Consider the following 20,355-nt stretch of genomic DNA (forward strand, 5'->3'; position numbering starts at 1 on the left):
TACAGCGTTGATTCTTGTATTACTATTTATTAATTATCCTGTTATTTTCCATATGAACAACTACAAACCTATTTTTGCCATACCCTGTACATACCTGCTACAACTTTGCTCTTCTGTAGCCTAAACTACACAGTTAAGATCTTGATGAAAAATGGTCAAGGAAAGCTGAGCACAGAGTAATTTACTCTAAAATGTACCAGCAAGTTCCTTCAAGTAAAGAAGAAGGGGAACAGATACTTACGTGAAATGTTGAACCATAGAAATCAAGAACTGGAAATAGCCTTAGAAATCACAGCACAATCCTTACATTTTACTGATAAGGCACTGAAGACTCACAGATATAAATCCAGTTGTTCAAGCTTCAAATGACTTAAGCCTCCCACCCTCAAATACCAGTGTCTGAAGCATTTACTTCTTTTTTGCAGAGGGGGTGGAGGGAGAGATATTTTTTGTAATTGTGAAAAATAAAAAATTTACCATCTTAACCATTTTTAAGTGTACATTTAGTACTAAGTGCATTTACATTGTTTTGAAACAAATCTCCAGAACTTTTCAACCTGCAAAACTGAAACTCTGTACCTTTTAAACAACTCTGCTTTCCCCACTGCCTCCCGCCCCTGACAACCATCACACTACTTTCTGTCTCTGTGAATATGACTATTCTCGGCACCTCATATAAGTGGCTTATTTCACTTAGCATAACATCCTCAAGGTTCACCGGTGTTATAGCATGTGTGAAAATTTCCTTCTTTTTAAAGGCTGAACAATATTCCACTGTATACGTACACATTTTCTTTATCCATTTGACCCATCAGTGAAAATTTGGGTTGCTTCCACCTTGGCTATTGTGAATAGCGTATAATTCTCTTCATGCAATGTAAGTGCCACTAATAAAAGGACTGACTTTCATTTACTCCATTAAAACAGCTGCCAAGCAAATTTTAGAGATTCAAAATGGTACTTAAGCTAAAACCTATATGAGGAGCGATACAGAATACGCTATTACTTTTGCCCAAGAGGACCTAAAACGTTTCTACCTCTTCACAGGCTGTTGTAAAATATGAGAACTGTGAGTGAGATATCACTTCTAACTACAGTTTTAACCAGTACTGAGGGCACAGGAGTGGGCTCTGCAGTGACTGATACGAGAGAAGACAGTCATTGTTCACCAGCTTCTGATTTCTCAACAGGCACATTCAAAAAGTTACTGGTGGACATTTCTCTTCAATAGTCATTTAAAGACTAACCCATAAAATAGCAAATAAAAGATACGGTTTCAGAGACTCACCTACTACCACCCAAAATGTGAATTAGGCACATTACTCTGCTTTTAGTGATCTATAAAAATGGTGACTAAGTATAAGCCAAGAAACACTGAAAACACTTCACCTCATTTATACACACACTTAGGTTAACAAAGATGTGTGCTACCGGAAATATCAACCCCTCGCCTACTATCTTTAATGGCTGTATATAGTATCTGTTCTAATTGTTTACAACTGAAGGTTTATGATTCTGGGTTGATACATCCACTATTTGAATCACTTCACTAAAAAACAAATAAACCTACTAGCTTAAGAATAGCCAATGCGGTATAAAAACATCATCACTGAAAAGCTTCTGGCAAAACTGGTATGACTCTAAAACTGTCATTATCCAGAATTATAAAACATCCAGTTTATCCCCACATTGTACAATTACATACTAAAGTAATACTATATTTCTCCATGCAATTACATTGGAAACTCAGTTCTCAAATGTGGTTCATTCTAGAAGGCTGTTGGAGAAGCAATTTGTTTGAAAACCAAATTATACAGGTTACTCATCATACAGGTATCATTGCAAAAGGGTCGTTGAGTCGAGATCTGAAGTTTTGTTCAACAACCGAGACATTTATTTTCCGTGAACAACTTGGTCCAGAATCAAATTGTCCGAGATGGGAGACGTCTGAGAACCAAGGTTTGACTGTTACAGATAAACCTTGTTTTTCTAGATTCAGCCCTTACCTTGATACATGCTTAACTTATCACTGGTAGGGTAACCAAACATTATTTAGATCTAAACTTGGTGCTAAGTATACCAGCCTATGTAAGTCAGTGGTTGGGAACCTTTCAATGTGGAATAGTTATTTCTTTCCTAGAGATCAAGGTTTTACCTGGCTAACTACCTATGAAAAGGGCCCAAAAACCAACATTTTACACACACACACACACACACACACACACACACACAGAAATAAACAACTCCTGTTACCCAGGTTTGCTGGTATATTACGAGAACCTGGGAGAACTCTAGATTGTTGCCTTCGTGGGATACACACTCTAATGAACACTGATAGCATCACATGGCTGTAAATAAACTCCAACTTTGCACAGATATATTAATTTTCACCAGATTTCAATAAAAAGTTGCTACACACTTAGGAATATTCTTGAACTTACAATCTTAAATCTTAAATCACACATTTAAGGAAGTATCATCACAGTACAGAAAATATAGGTCTGGTAACAACCCCATTGTCACAGCTCTCTAGTTTCCCATTTCCAGTAGCGTCTTCTGTTCCTTCACTCACAGACACGTGGCCATTACATTAGGTATGTAATAAAGATTATAACTCTATTTCAAATGCTTGGAAAATGTGTTCTCTCTGATGAATGCAAAATCTCTGTGAACTACACATGGGAGGATGCTGAAGGTGCAGGTTCAGAGAACACCTGGAGCCTCAAGGCTATAGTGCTCAGGAAGTACTGATACAAAACACGGCACCTGTGGCTGCTTGGAACGCAAAGGGGCGCAACAAACTGCAGAACTGTAAGGGGAGTGATTAACTGAAAGTTGTTTTAATTAATGCCTTATAAATAAGAATCAGAAGAAGCATCTTCAGAATGACTAGATGAAAAAAAGAACAAAGACAAAAGCAGAGTCTGGTTGACTTTCTTGTTTCTCTTTCTGATATAAAATACCCAAGAGCCTTGTTTATCATTTGAGGTAGAAAGTCCTTAGGGACTTCTCTGCTGCCCAGATTGTGTGAGAACTGTTTGCCCAGTCCTACACACAGCCCAGCTTTTGTGCTTCCTTTCTTGCACCATCAGGCATATACTGTACAGAAAAGGTTTCTCCAATTTTTCTGATCCACTTGGGAAGCAAATAGGAAAGCTTGGTTTAGTGGGGACTAGTCCAGAACTTGCTTTCAGGAGACAGGAAGAACTCCTACAAGCTGCCAGGGTCAACCTGTCTTTATAGAACTATTTTATATGAAAACAATGGGAGTTTATAGGAAGGCAGGATCTCTCTGCTTCTTATGAGATATAAGATGATGCCCATAGCTAGAAAGAAATTACAGATTGCCAGACTGAATTCTAATTTTCAGGGACAGAGTTGGTCCAAAAATGTCAAAGAAAGAACATGTAGTATATATATGTCAGGCTCCCATTTTGTGGGCCACAATTATGAAGAAGGAGCAAAAGGAGTCTGACTTGCTTATAATGGGGAAAAATCAACCTGCTATTTTAGTTCTTCAAATCAGAGCAACCCTTAGGAGTGGCATGAAAGGCTAATAAGAAATGCTGATGCTCTCTCGAATCCTTCAGGTTGCCACAATGAAGACTAAATAACTCTGTGCATTAGGATATAAAGGAAGAATGACTCTGATGAGAGAGGGAGCTAGGTTGATGTGGTCCTTAAATGTCTTAGGAACAAAATTGGGGAATATCTTTATTCTTCAGTTCCTACTGACTCAGGCACTCACGTCCTTGAACTTCTGAGTTTGCTCTAAGGCAGTGGTCCCCAACCTTTTTGACACCAGGGACTAGTTCGTGGAAGACAATTTTTCCTAGGACCGTGGCGAGGGGGATGGTTTCAGGATGATTCAAGTGCATTACATTCAAGCTCACCTTCTGCTGTGCGGCCCGGAGAGGTTCTGGTCTGCAGCCCTGAGGTTGGGGACCCTTGCTCTAAGGCATGAGAAGACCTGAGTTCAGACTTGGTCATGTGGCTGTGGACAAGGCATCCAGCTTTCTTGAACCTTGGTTTCTCTAACCCCCAGAAAGAAAATCTTTCCACAGAGATTTCTTTAAGAATTGCAAAATCTTACCATGCTTACAGTTGTATTATTAGCATCACAGCTGACTGAAGTGACTGAAAAATTAGAAAGAAGATCTACTTTAAAGACTAACTAGAAAGCAGGGAAGTAGACACAGTGGTGAGAGAGGACAAAGTCTGACGGAGGATTTCAGTTTGAGTAGTACCTTGTAGATGTGCATGTCTGGCAGCTGGAAAGGTGGCTGTGGGCTTTCTCTATGTGGAAAAGTGATGCTGAGATTGATGTGCATCCTGGTGGATGGTCTCTGGGTCCAAGTACTAAAGTGAAGAAGGGACTTGATATGAAGGACAGTACAGCTCGTGAGGGTAATGTCTCAAGATCCTCATTAGATTTCTGCTTTCCGTTCAAGGTTCATTCTCTCTGAAGAGAGGTTTTGGGCAGCTAGCAAGATATCATGATTTTGGTGGCACAAACCCCTTGACTGTAGGGTATGATCTTGGGGGCCAAACTCTTTATATAATCATTTAGTCCACAAATAATTAAGAGCCAACTCTATGTGGGGCTGTTCTACATATTCTGGATAACAATAGCAAGTATTTACTATGTGCCAGCATCCCTTTAAAGGTTTTATATATGTTAACTTATTTGATCCTCATTATAACCCATAAAGTTGGGCCTGCTATCATATACACTTCAAGTTAGGCACCGAGAGGCTAGCTATCTGGTTCAAGGTCACAGTAGGTTGAGTCAGGATTTGAATACAGACAGCCTGGCTCCATAGCCCATGCTCTTGCATACCAGGTAGCAGTGACCATGATAGGTGAGATCCCTGTCCTCACAGAAAAGGAGAAACCAGACAAGTCAACAGTAGTGTTATTTTCTGTTTGATAAGTGCTGTAATAAAAACTAAAGGAGGATAAGGGGATAGAATGACAGAAGAAAGCATACTGTGGTCAGGGAAGCCCTCTGTGATAGGTGAAGTCTGAGTGGAAAGGGGAACTAGATGACTGGAGGGTCTGGGAAGACATTATTCCAGGCAGAAGGTGCAAAGGCTCCGAGATGGAAACAAGCTGGAGATGTGCCAGCAACATGAAGAAGGTACTGACATAGCATGAGGGAGACAAGAGCAATGGAGGGCGTTTGAGGACTTTATAACGACCTCAGATTTTATTGTCAGGGTGCTACAAAGCCCCTCTTGGGTTTTGACCAGGGGTGTAACCTGCTCTGATTTTCTTTATAAAAAAGATCATTCTCGCATTGTGTCAAGTTGGGGAGAGGGGATATCAGGGAGGCAAATTAGAAGAAGGCTATTATAGTGGCCAATGAGAAGAAAATACAGATGCCATTTTATTTAAGGCCTTTTCACCAAAGTCAACTTATACCAGCTTAGAGTGAGGTGGCCCGAGAAGTCCACTACATCTCATAGGTCACTATGGTAAACGGTATTCTTGAATTCAGGAACAGTCTTGATGTGAAAAGGAAGTGAACGCAAACCTCCCAGTTGTTGATGTATATCTGGCTAACTAGTTCTCTGATGGAATGAGAATGCTTTCATTTGTCAGGGCCCCTGTGAGCAGGGTCTTCACGGTTCACATAATCAATCACCTGCTGCTTAGTTAGTTAGTCTGGAAGCCCTGGGCACTGTCCAGGCTGTCCTGCTGAGGGCACAGAGGTGCCAGTGTTTTGAGTCTGCTTTAAGAGCATTCACTGGGGATGTCTAATGACACCTAGACTAGTCTTTTTTTTTTTTTTTTTTTTTGAGAGGGTAGTTTTAGCATTTCAAATGAAGACACAGCTGAAATAGTGGAACAGATTACCTACAGGTACCTTTTCTACTTTGAGCAACTTTATACTAACACATAAAACCAAGCCTGTTTTAGAGATGCTTACTGTTATATGGGAAAGTGCCAAATAATTAAATCTTTCTGAGTTTATGCAAAATAAGGACTTAGGCTCCTTGTTTTTCTAAGTTCCAGCACTAAAGGATCCCATAAAATTCAACCATTAATTCCTGGAAAATGCCATCATTCTAGAATTTTCAAAACGCAACTCATATTTATCTGCCACCATCAAAGAATAAGCAAATGTGTAGGTCGGTTTTTTTTTCTTCTTTTTATGGCTACCTTTTCATTCCCTTAGTTAAAGATCATTTCCTAGGCTTGTCTGAATGTGGCAAAGTTATTCTATTGCTAGATAACTACAGTACTCAGGAAGGGTCATCAGATTCTGAAATGTTACTTTAGAAGTGATTGTTTCCTTATGGAGGCAATAGAATAAGACCTTTAACTTTGACATAAAATGAACTACAGTTTTTAATACTGCTTCTTTTTTAAAAAAATTCTGTTTAGAGTCAAGCATGAAGATTACATGTTAATATATTATGATATGATACAAAGTCAGTCAAGCTGGGATCTCCTGATGATGCTAAATAAGTTCTTTCCAAAACACAAGCACAAATTAGAAAAATGGTAAGGGGCTTCCCTTCCACAGTTTATTAACAAATTTATAGTTAAGAGAGAAAATCAAAGAGGCAGAAATGAAACTTATGGTGTGACTGTTGCTAAATCCAGGAAAAATAGTGAAAAGTAAAATTTTGTTTAGAGAGTGAGAAAATCATTTGACAGCAGGCTACTCTAGCCTTTGGCTTTCTAATGAATTTTGCATAAAGATGTACATGTCACACTACCCAGAGAATGTGCTGTGGTAGATGCTCTGCTCTACCTCAAGAGCAAGAGAAAGGCAAGCACACATCAAGGTGATACCTGGCATTTCTACAAGATGAAAACAAAAACACCTCCCAGGGTTCTTTATGGGGTCAATCCCAAAGCAGGTGTTTATACCACTTGCACCTGCAGATACACCTCCCATGTGGCAACAAAATTAGGTTAATCGCCAATGACCAAGTCTTCAAGAAATGGCAATCTTGCCTTGAACTATGATTTTATAATATTAAGAAAAGTAGAATACATTTATACTCTTTGACACAAGTCCATGTATAAATGTGTAATATATGTTACAAAAGGACAACATTTTTTGATGTTTCCTATACTTAAAGCTTCAACCTTTAGTTAAATGTGAAAACTCAGCTTCCCAAAGAATTAATTCCCTGGAAAGTGTGAACAGCTGATACTTTCCTTTATGTTCTCCTTGAATTCAATAATAAAATAGGTCATCTTTCTATATCTATACAAGTAAAGGGAACAGTTTCATGATTCTATGTAAATCATAAACACCAAAAGCAGTGATGTCGAATCAAGGGGATATGACAAAGCTTTAAGGTCTTAATGAAACACAGTACATCATTGAACTGTCTTACCTGTCGACGAATCATTCCCAGGTCTCTTTTGGCTTTATTCACTAGAGTCTGAATTTCTACAGGATCTTTTACATTCTTATTTTCTCTGAAGGCATCTCTTATCCTCCTGATAGCATAAGTTCTAAATAAATACAGGGGAGAAAAAAAGTAAAGGTGTCAGCATCTCTGAAGCTATGCTTTTAAATGAATTTAAAAGTTTTCCCTTAGGAATCATTGTCTGATATTCTCCTATGGATAATCCACTTTGATATTTGCTCTTGGGACAGGTTCATCCATTACAATTCTGGGATGACTAAGCAAACATATTTAGGGATATAAATCTACCCCAAACGACTCACATATAAATGGCAAACTGCCACTGAAATGCTCCTTAGATTGCTGGTTCTTTATAGAGTTATTCACATCTCGCTTCCCTCCATTTACATGGGTAACTGAATCTTTAATGTACAGAGACAAAGCAAGAACGGAGAGGAAATGATGCACCACATACACATGCACCAAGACAGTGATCTAAACTGGACTGGGGGCAGCACTTCAACCTTGTCCCATTTTGGCTGTTTCTTCCTTTTGTGTAACTTAATATGTTAGGATCCACATCAGGATCCTACCTCAGTCCAGAGGGGAAATTACACCAGAATGCTTTAAAGTACACAACTCTTCCTTTTCTTCTTGCTACTTGTTATTGCAGCTAGTATTTGCATCTCCTTGAGTCACTGTCATATCAGTGTATTCAAAGAGGGTAGCTGGTCTGGGTAATTAGCCATAACATAAGAGTCAAGAGTCCTTAACCTGATAAAATCCCACACACTGAGAGTCATGGCCTTGACCCCAGGCCCACCCATCTGCACCGGATTAAAGACAAGGCACTAAGGAGAAGCAGCCCAAGTCAAACATATCAGACACAATTTTCTTCTGTCTTTTGATCACGACAGATAGCTTGGCTCTTGACTTTGAACATCTGCTTAATAATCCATGTGAAACTATTAGTAATGTTTAGAAAAAGAAGGATGGAATTAATGGCAAAGAAATGAGAGAAGAGGAATATAATTTCCCTGGGAGCTGGAGTGGGTGGATATTGGGAGATGGATACAATTTACTGTGGAACCTTATTTTAAAGAGGATTAATTTATTTTAGATAAACATTTCTAAAGTAAAAAAAAAAAAAAGAACACTTTAAATTAAACATTCAAATATCAGGTCCATTTGCATTTAAAAGCAAGAGTAAAAAGAGATCTTGTAATATGAACCATAAAGAAGAAAGGAAGTCAGTTTAAGAACTTGCATTTTTAGGAAGTAAACCACTGCCAAGACTTTCATCTTAATCCCATGTGAACCATCTGAAGTAGGTGTAGAGGAGCTTCTCTTAGAGCAGCAATGACTGGAAATGGAATCCTTGCACTAGTAGACACTTCGTAACAACTGGGACTCATTCACTTATAAAGGCATAAGGGAGAACATTACTAACAGACTTATAGACTTATATAGAATTTTCTTCACATACAGTTACTAATTCAATAAGATTTTAGATAGTAGGTAAGTAAGCTAAAAGCAATTTCTGATCCACTTTCTTGCACAGCATAATGATTATCTATATGACTCAAAAATCAATCTTCCTCATACCCACACACTCCTCCAAAACAATTTCTTTTTTTGATGGTGATGGGAGCAGAGAGGGGACAAAGTAATTTAAATGGAATATTTTATTTAATATGAAGATTGATTTTATAATAGAAATTAACCTCAGTGAATCATCCTGAATCAACTGTATTGATTCTTTATTCAGGATGCTGCATGGGCTGTTTGGAAAAATAAAATGGGCAATTATAGTAATTATTAAATAGATTTTTCTAAAAGCTAGCTACTAGCCAAAAATAGCTAGGAAAAAGATGTATGGCTTATAATATAAAGACCTAAATTCTTCCAAAGTTTAAGGAAATTAGAAAACAGCTTAAGAAAGAGTTCATCACCACCAAATCAGTATTACAAGAAGTGTTAAAGGGCCCTTTTTAAGAAAAAGAAGAAAAACAGATACAAAATATGAATAACAAAATGGCAATAACTGCATACTTATCGATAATTATTTTAAACGTAAATGGATTAAATGCTTCAATCAAATGATATAGGGTGGCTGAATGGAGAAAAAAACAAGACAGCTACAAGAGACCCACTTCAGACGAAAGACACACAGACTGAAAGTAAAAGAATAAAAAAAGATTATTCCATGCAAATGGAAATAAAAAAAAGTTGGGTAGCAATACTTATATCAGTTAAAATAGACTTTAAAACAAAGGCTATATAATAAGAGACAAAGAAGGACATTTCATACATAATATCCAAGATATGGAAGCAACCTAAGTGTCCCTCAATAGATGATCAGATAAAAAAATGTGGCACATATATAAAATGTAATATTTACTCAACCATAAAAAAGAATAAAATCTTACCATTTCCAACAACATAAATGGACCTAATGAGAAATAAGTGAGAGAAAGACAAATGTCATGTAAGCTTACTTACATGTGGAATCTAGAGAACAACATAAATGAACAATCAAAACATAAACTCATACAGAGAACAGATTGATCGTTGCCAAATGGGTGAAAAAAGGTGAAGGGATTAAGAAGTACAAACTGGCAGTTACAAAACAGTCATGGGGACATAAAGTACATCATAGAGAATATAGTTAATAATACTATAATAACTATGTATAATGCCAGGTAGGTAACAGACTAAGGGTGAGGATCACTTTGTAAGTTATATAATGTCTTATCACTATGTTGTATATCTGAGAGTAATATAATATTGAATGTCAACTATAATTGAAAACAAAACCGCACCCACATTATAAACAGACGCAAAAATACACCCATATTATAAACAAACATAAACGCAAAAGTGGGAAAATATGTATTTTTGAAAGTCCTGTCACAAATGTTAATTCTCTTTACATTTAATATCATTTGGGTTCATAGCAAAACCTCTGATGATCCATACTGCACAACACAGCTAAGCATAATGTGAGATGGTAAAAAAAGTCAATTATCAAAAAATAAAATAAGAAAATAAAGAGCTCTAAGAAATCATAAAAAAAACTATCAATAACCCAACAGAAAGTAGCAAAAGCTATATAAACTGAAAATTCTCAGAAAGTGATAATCAAATAGCTTATAAACATGAAAATATATTTAGCTTCATTCACAGGAAAAAACACAAATTTAAATTCCACTGAGATATGAATTTTAAAAAACAGCTGACAACTCTCAACAATTTACTATCAATTGAGCTCAAGGTCCTGCATTTTATATAAATATTTTGCTGTATATTCTTGTTGTCCCCCCAAATCTCCAAAGTTCATACCTAAAATAAATCTAGATTTTCACATAAATATGTCTACAGCAATAAAAAATTGTTCAAATTTTGGATGCACCTTTGACATGAATGATGTAATAGTTGCTTGCCTCCTCTCTTTCTTGCTCTTCCTTCTTCTCCAGCATCTAAAACCCAAGGAATTTCCTTTTCCCTAAGAGTAGACATTGCATTGGCTCGGAATGATAAAACTACTACTTCATGAACAATTTTTCAGTTGTATGAATTATTATTTCAAATGATCACAAATCTGGCTGAATTTTAAAATTTTTATAAGAAAGGACCAACCACCAATTATTTCAATTTTGCCCCTACCCTAAATTTTATCATTTGCATTTTTTAACCATTACTAAAGTAAACCACTCTGGCTATCAACCTCTTGACTATACTACCGAGCAAGAACATTTCAAAGAAAAATGTGCAGATGCTGCAATGAAAATAGCAAGTCACTCGCTGCACAGTGCCCTGCATTAGGATGATTTTATTATGAGTCAGGTGCCATTTGAAATAAGACACGAAAAATGACACACAGAGCAACAACTACCAATTATAAGAAAGCAGACGGCATCCACAGACACAGTAAGTCTATGCTTCTCACACAAATGATTGCTCTCCCTCTGTCCTCCTGAGCTTTGAAGTTTCTCAGCACTTCTTTGTGCAGTTGATTCCCATTTGGTTTTTCCTCTCCAACCCAGCCTTTGCCCATCTCTGTGCCTCCAAGTGTCCACAGCAAAGATCAAACTCCTTTATGAGATTCTTTCACCAATTTTCCAGCCGCAAAGCAATACAGCAGGTGTGAATGAAAGCTTTGTAGTATCTGAGGCCCTTCTTCACTTTCTCCCAGAACCACTGTCAGCCAAATGCAGGCAATAATAATCACAGCCTCCTCAGCATGTGGAAGCTCACATTGGCTTTCACATCCAAAAAGTGCGCTCTGAAAGCCAGTTGATGTATTACCCCTCATCTGTCATCCTTCACTGCCGCCCCAATGCTGGTTTCTGTTTATCAATCCTGAAAACCATCTGTGCTTTTCCTCCTTCCCCAACCCCAAGTTAATTATCCTAGTAACAACTCAACACTTTCTGTTTGTATCTTTGGGGCAAACTCCTTCAATTGCTTGACAGAAGATACCCTTCATCCACTTTCATTTACTCACTCATGTCTTGCCCCTGAAGACAGTGCTTCCTTCATAGCCATGAAGAGGAAGCTGCCATGCCTCTAGATTCCACTGGGCTGAGACAACAGTACCATTCTATTCACCCTTACACAACTTTGGGGCCATGCTACCTGATGCAAGCATGTTGTATGTCTCCTTGATGCTGTAGTCTGCTCACATCTTGAGGTCAACTGTCAAGATTCATCAAGCCTTAATATGTAGAGAGCATTCAGTGCATATATAACATATATAAACCACCAATTTTAGGTAACTATTTTTAATAAAAATAGTGTCTTTTAAAGTCAATAACTTTTATAGTGAGTTAGATGACAGTGTTGGCAGTCTTTTACTGAGGTATCTATTAATATGTTTGCTTCACTGAATGCAGTTCCAGAGCTAGTTGGTTTCTCTTCTTGTTCTTTAGAACTACTAGCTATTTCTTCCTAGTTTTCTTTGTGGGCTAATCTTATTCTGCTGCTTCTTGTATGTTGTATTCTTTAGGGCTCTGCAATGTATCTCTTTTCTTTTTAATAAAATCTCCTTCAGCAATTGCCTCTGTGTTCAACTATCATATACTATATGACACTGAATAACAAATTTTTCTCACGCCCACACCTCCTTTCTGAGTTCTGCATACATAAGACAGCTGCCTTTTGGACTTGCCAAAAAAAGGTACTCACTACATTCACTACAAATTCTCCCACTGAACCTTTTCAAAATGGAAGTCACCACTTTCCTTTCCTCTTGCCCCCAATGGCCAGTATTCCCTTCCTAGGTAGGAGCATCTTTATACAACCAACAGTCCAAGTCAGACATTTGGGGATTCATCCTACATTCCTTCCTTTCCCTTAATTCCTTACATTCCTTCAATCACTCAATCTTACTGATTCAATCCTCTACATCCCTCCAAGTCACCTTCCACTTCCCCAATTCATCAGTCTGTATCTCGGTTCAGGCTCTTATTTCTCATGCCACATCCTTGGGATTATGGTATGTATGTATATATGTGTGGTATATAATAAAATGGATAGTAACACCAATAGAGAGCTAGAATGTAAGCCCCACACAGTAGGAAGTTTTATCTTTCTTGTTTACCATGGATCTAAAGTGCCTGGTTCAGAGATGGTGCTCAATAAATATTTCCTGAACAAATATCTTATCAAAATGTCATAAGCAATATAAAAAAGATAATCAAGAAAAATAACAATAATCAATAAGAAAAACACAACGAAGGATAAGAAACTTAAAAAAAAAAAAAGGATGAAAAGAGTTTGTAGAACAAAGACTGAAATAACCTCTGAAAGGTAACAATTAAAAATTTGCCATGAGAAGTCATTGAAGAAATAGGGTTTGAAGCCTATTATATTATGTAAGCACCATGCAAGGTGCTGGGGATATAGCGGAGATCAACAAGGTTATTGGCTGCAGACACCAGTGGGGGATGACGTCTGTGTATAAAGAGATGAAAGAGGAAATAGAAGCCATTTAAAGTGGACATAAAGGGTCTAAGGAGACATTTTTGGGGGGTAATGTAACAGTTCTTATCTTGATTGGGGTGGTGTTTTGACAGGCCTATATATTTGTTAAAATATTAACCTGTATACCTAAAATGGATGCATTTCATTGTATGTAAATTATTACTCAATAGGTTGAACTTTTTAAAAAAAGATTTTCTTTATTTTTAGAGAGGGGGAAGGGAGGGAGAAAGAAAGGGAGAGAAACATGAATGTGTGGTTGCCTCTTGCAAGCCCTCAACTGGGGATCTGGCCCACAACCCAAGCATGTGTCCTGATTGGGAATCGAACCAGTGACCGTTTGGTTTGCAGGCCAGTGCTCAAAGGTTGACTTTTAAAGAAAATTAAAAGTAAATAGTATAGGAGTTGTATTTGCCCACTTAAGAAAAGCAAAAGAGGCAAAAAAAACAAAAACAAAACAAAACAGAAAACAAAGATTGCAATTCTAGAGAATTATGTATCTAGCTAAAGAAAGTAAAAATTAACACTTTTAGAGAAACCAGAATAGAGTGCAAACTAGAAAATCAAATCTAAAACACAGAAAAAGTAAATGAATTGATGAGAAATGTTAAAAAATTTACTAACCTTCAGAACAAGCAAAGCTATACGTATAGCCTATGAATAATAAATGTGAACAAACTGAACTGAGTAGGTACTTAAAGTTATAATGGAAGAAAATGTCCCAGGAGTGATTATAAAAAAATTGAGAAGACTCATTTGAGGTTTAACAACCAAAGGATAATCCCAATATATTTGCTTATAAAACCCTGAACTCCAGGGTCAGAGAACAAGTACTTTAAGAAAGGACAAAGAAAGAACTTTAAGCAGATAATATTGAATGAAATATGGATAAATATATCCTCAGATTTCTATTTTCAAAATCCATAGTCATTTGTTTTGAGGGTCCAAAGGGATAACAAAATAATATCTGTGATTTATGGCACAGGTAGCATGTACAGGGTATTGTGCTAAGTCTAGATATATCTGATCTCATTTAATCCTCACAAACTATTACCCAGAGATATTTAAAATATTTAGGCCAAGATCATGTTTAGTAAGTGGTAGAGAGCTAGGTTCTCAACGTGGCTGACCACAGAGTCTGGTGATTTTCAACTCTAGCTATGCTTCCTCCAGAGGTCAATAATTCTGCCCAATCTTTGATAAGTACTTGGTATAAGCCAACTTAATATACATTTTAAAAAGCATTAAAAAAAAACTGTCTCTGGTATCACAGAGCTTAAAAAGATCATCTTATCTCTCAACACTGCTTCAAGGTTTCTACAAATAGTTCAAGAGCCAAGCATGTCTTATAGTGGCTGAGATCTTTATGAGGGAAAGAGCCACTGACATAAGCAGTAAGAGCTTGAGTTGGTCTTAAAAAGGAGGACAGTGACCAGTGAGAAGGGTTGTATAGTGAGGGGGTGAAATTACTATCAGAAAACCCACTTTAGAGACCAAAACTTCTGTTTTGGGACAGATGTTTAAAATTCCCTAATGGTTTTCCATTATCTTCAGCATAGGGTCAAATGCATTAGCAGAAACAGTATACTCTTGTTTATCAATCCCACTCCATCAGGCACCACTCCCACACAAACCACTTCCAGCCACATGGGAAGACTTAGTTTTCTCAGTTCTCTCTCCATCAGGCCTCCCTCTCCATATACAGAGTGTCCTTCTCCAGCCTGATTTCTTGGCTAATTCTTACTTGTCCTTAAAGACCTAACCCAGTTAGAAGAAAATATGGCAAAAGATTGATATCCTTAACATATAAATAGCATGTATAAATCTAGTAGAAATTCAGTAGGGCCAAAGACAATAAATGCATAAGAGGCATGAAACAGTAACTCACAAGTGAGCATAGAGTGACTAAATTAAATTTAAAATGAGTGACTAAATTTAGAGAGATAGATGGATCTAGATCAGTGATTTTCAACTGGTATGCTGCAAGAATTTTTAAAATATGCAATACCTGACTATTTAGTCAGGGGCAATGACCTCTTTTCCATTAGACTGTCAAGTAAAAATATGACAACAGTTAACACAATAGCCATCAGATAGGCAAAATATGTATTTTTTGGTGTGCCACAGAATTTTAGTAATTAGTTTATGTGTGCCATGAGATAAAAAAGGTTGAAAATGGCTAATCTTGATATACAAATGTTCAGCCTCAGTCATAATCAAATAAATGTACTTTTCAACAAGGTACATTTTTCTGTCCATTAAATAGGCAGAATTCTTTTTTTTTTTTTTTTTTTTTTTTTTAAAGCAAAGGGCATGTACATCCTGTTGGTTGGAGTATGAACTGGCACTTAATTTTGGAAAATAGCATAATAATGGGTATCAACCATCATAATCTTTTATCCAGCAATTCTACTTTTGGTGATCCTACATAAATAATCTCAAACATGTGCAGAAATATATACAGAAGACAGTTATTTTAGAATTATTTTTAAGCATTAAAAATAGAAACAACCTAAATTTTTAACAATGGAGAGGGAGCTACATTATGACATTACGTAGTTTTTAAAATAGATGTTTCAAAAGAAATTAAAGTCACAGGTTCAAAAGCCAAAGGTATAAAGAGGTGTAATGAGAAACAGCAGTCTCCCTCCCTTTCTGTCCCTCGTACAACCCACTCCTGTTCTTTAGTTCTTCTCTATGGATACATTATCAGTTAGCAATTTCTAATGAATGTATTAGATCCATATTAAAACCTCTTTGTGTATATTTTAACTTCACAAGTGGCTGCATTCTAAGCATACTGTGCACATTTAATTTTTCAATTAAAATATATCTTAGTGATTTCATATCAATGCAAATGAAACTGACTCATAAATGGTTGTATAATATTCCATTATATGGATGAATTGTAAATCATTTAGCTAGTCCTTTATTAAATGTTTAGGTTGTTTCCAATCTTGCTATTGCAAACAATGTTGTAATCAGTATCTTTGTTTACTATGTAGCATCACAGGCAATGTGTCTGTGGGATCAATTCTAAGAAATGAAACTGGCAGAAAAGGATACGCATATTTGTAGTTTCAATAAAACATTTGTCAAAATTCTCTGTAGAGGTACCAATCTATGCTTCCACCAGTAATCTATAAGTGTGCCTGTTTCCCAACACCTTTGCGAACACAATGTGCCATCAAACTTTCTGATCTTTGTTACTGACCACCTTTTCACAAGTTTAAAGCTGTATTTCTGTTTGAATCCTTTACCTTTTCATACATAATTCAGTAATTTGTTCTTCTGACTTATTTGTAAGATCTAAATAAGGAGTTTCAGAAGTGAGCCCTTTGTGAGGAGTTGCAATATTCTCTCTGGTTTGTTATTTCACATTGTCTATAGTGTTTGTGTATTTTTGTTATGTAGAAATATTCAGTTTTTATGTAGTCAAGTGTGTAAATTTTTATGTTATGACTTCTGAGTTATACATGATATGTACTAAAGATTTCTGTACTGTGAGATCACAAAAACATTCACTCATGTATTCTTGAGAACTTTCATGGTTTACCTTTTTTTTGTTTCATTCTTCAATCTTTCTGGAATTGTTATAGTGAAAGGTGTTGAATTTGAAGCAAATTTTTTTCTCTAATGCTTAGTTTTTTAAAATTAAGGATATAACTTTATCTTTAGTATGATCTCAATTATAGAAAAAATAGGTATAGAAAAACAACAATAAAATATAACAGTATGTTAATAATTCCTCTTGATGACTAAAGTTTATGCTTTCTAAATTATTACAATATTTATTATTTCTGAATAATTTTTAAGTTCCTAGTGACGTAATAAAGTCAGTAATAGATCACAATAAAGAAAAATGAGTGATACAGAAGGTTCAATTTGTGTGAGAAGAGATCAGAGAAAAAAATATACTTAGATAAATATATATAGCCCGGTGAGGTATATGAAAGGGAATTAAACTAAAGCAGTGTTATGGGAAAGAGGAATAGGCTCAAGAACTTTTTAGCAGATAAAGACAATAGGTTCTAGCCTGGGTCAGGTGGCTCAGTTGGTGGAGCGTTATCCTGTACACCAAAAGATTGTGAGTTTGATTCCTGGTCAGAGCACATACCTAGGTGGCATGTTTCATCCCTGATCAGTACGGGAAGTAACCAATAGATGTTTCTCTCACATCAATGTCTCTCTCTTTCTCTCTAAAATCAATAAACATATCCCCAGGTGAAGATTAAAACAAACAAATAAACAAAAAAACAGACTCTAAAAGTCTATAGACAGATTATTTTGAAGCAACAAAAGTACAGCAAAGGAGGAATGTCCAGTGGGCTGACAGCTGCTAAAGTTACTAATGACACGTTTTGAATCTCAGGTGAGAAGGCGCACGCTGGCAATAAACTGAAAACCCATTAAGAATGAAGAGTGAGGCAGAATTGTGGGGACAGATGAGTTTGTGCCAAGGGAAGCAGTAAAATGAAAAGAGAAGTTAGTCTTGGTCAGAGCCCTAGAAAAATACTATTAATATTTAAGATCAGGCACAGGGGTCAGAGGAGAGTCAGGAAAGACAAGAGACAAGAAGGCAAACTTTACAGGCAGAGTACATAAGATTGTACAAGTCCTATAAAGGATAACACAAAGGCTAAAGAGTCCCAACGAATTTAGCAGTTAGCATGTCATTAGTAACTTCAGCAAGGACAACGTCAGCATATACTTACTGACTACAATGTGGTAAATGTATGAAGAAAAAACCCTAATTTTTGGAAATCAACTCAAACAATAATTGGGCCTAGAAAAAAGTTCACTACATAAAAAGAACATATTTTTAAAATAATGAAAATGATAATGCATAAAATCTTTGGAACATAGTTGAAGTCAGATGAACATTAGTGGCCTACTTAGCCTTGTTAGTAATGAAATAAAAGCAGAGCATAATTAAGAATATTTCTTCATATTTTAGAATGGCAAAATAGCATCCCAAGAGATTATAGGAAACAAGGTGTTTAATAAATATGTTAAAAAATTAAAAATGAAAAGAAAGTAAAATTAGCTAAGACAATTGAGATTGTTCCTTTATGTTATAGCTTCTGAGGTATATATAAGAAAAAAAATTATGAGGAAAACAAAGAGTGAGAGGATTGGATGTTTGGGAAAGAGGGGTTTAAAACAAATATTTCAGAAACTGAGAGCATGAGCAGACTCCAGAACCTGTCTAGAGTTGAGAAGAGCCAGTTGAGGTTGGTAATATTCTGGATGGTAATACCAGTTCGCCAGACTGGGTGATTTTTCTCCAACTGTGTTTGGTTAGGTGCAGTTAAGGAAAAGATAGATGTCTGAGTAAATCCACAGCTGCAGTTTTGTCAGATGAGTGTAACATAAGGGCAAAGAGAGAAAAAAACCTTCCAGGGTTCAAAGGAGCTGGTGCTAGAAATTTCTTCCCCCATGATAAGGAACTTCTGAAGGTCCCAGTTCTTAGAACTCAGGCTATTCCCCTATGCAGATCCTTCTGTGGGAGTCAAGTCTTAATCTAAATGTCCAATAATAAATAGTCAAAGAAATGACGGTAAAGTAATGGACTGATCTATTAAAATAATACTTATAAAAATTATGTACAAACAAGAAGTATATTCAAAACACTAGGACCTAAAAAACAATTTTATATAACTAGTTTTTTTGGTAAGGGTCTATGTGGATTTAAAAAAAAGTAATAGTCTTGTAAAGAAAAAAAATACACAACTAACAATGTAATGGAAAGAAAGGCACAGGTAATATCCTGTAGCGGATCCTCCCCTCAGGCCTAAGAGTAGAAGTTCAGGAGCCTTTCTGTCCAGAACTCCTTTTGGGTGCTTAAAAACATTCAAGGTCTTTAACCCATAATTCATCAAAATTAAACTTCTAATTATGACTTGGATCTATCCTAAAAACTGACATTTTGTTGCAAACAAGATTTTTCAAAGTGTAAATCAATTTATCAAAGGAAAGGCCACATATAAAATGCTGTCTAGCTCTTTTGCAGTAGGGCATATGGATCACACCGTGGTGAGATCCTGATTTCTCTTTCATTTGGTTTTAGGCGTGGGTATTTATACAGTGCAGTATGCTGCCAGCTGGAGCCTGAGAGTTGGTGGCTATGGCTAAAATTCATAGTCCTCTTCTCACATTTCCCTGGACTAAAAGATGAACACATCCTTCACTTGTGAGAGGAAAAACAAAGATCATACTCAAGTAATTAACTGGCCTCACATCTACATAGCCTCTTCTTATGGATTGGTTATATTTCTATTAAAAGTATCACTGTGACATAATAAAGGCTGTGTGTGCAGAGACGGGATTTTCTGACTTCTCCTCCCCCTCCCACTTAACAGAAATGAACTTGACCTAGTATACAAAAAGCAAGTTCAATCTTTCATTATGTAACAAGGGTTGAAAGTTAGATTACAGAATATAATTTTTTAAATTTTATTTTAAAATTATACTGCAAACTAGCCAATATAAAATATGACCTTTAAATGATTTAAAATTTATGGAGAGTAACTATCTATGGTGGACTATTCAATTAATTCTAAATTTTCCAATTTATGGGAGAAAATAAAGCATGAACAATGGAAATTCCTCTTGGTCATTAAACTCAAATTTCCTCATTAAAATTTCACATTAGTGCTGCTAAAAAGGAGCCAAAAATGCGTTTTGTTTTATTCTTTCCCTCTGCCATTAGTAACCAGCAAGAATAAATGAACAAGAAAGGAAAAAGGATAGAGGGCACAAATAAGTCACTTGGCTTGTAATACACATTATTTTTAAGGACAATTCACATAAAAAAATTATGCAGATCAATTATCCCTCCCCTTTCCCCTAATGTGTGAATAGCAGAATATTTGCAGGCTTATTCAGAAGAAAAAAAAATCTACATAAAAATATTTCAGGTATACAGTAACCTCACCCATCCACCAAACAACTATACACCAGAATTCAGGTTGCAAAATTCAATCAAAATCTTGGTGCA

General features: G+C 36.2%; 1 protein-coding gene across 1 annotated transcript in view; it reads right to left on the reverse strand.

The window, feature by feature from the left end:
- LYRM4 (LYR motif containing 4) overlaps positions 1–20,355 on the reverse strand; it is a 151,145-nt gene that overhangs the window by 95,824 nt on the left and 34,966 nt on the right. Inside the window, exon 2 of the mRNA XM_090269843.1 lies at positions 7,359–7,479. Within this exon, the coding sequence (XP_090125969.1) occupies positions 7,359–7,479 (121 nt within the window). The remainder of the gene's footprint in view (positions 1–7,358; positions 7,480–20,355) is intronic.

This window comes from Furipterus horrens, unplaced genomic scaffold (genome assembly GCF_987537825.1).
Source record: "Furipterus horrens unplaced genomic scaffold, mFurHor1.1.pri manual_scaffold_3, whole genome shotgun sequence".
NCBI classification, from domain to species: Eukaryota; Metazoa; Chordata; class Mammalia; order Chiroptera; family Furipteridae; genus Furipterus; species Furipterus horrens.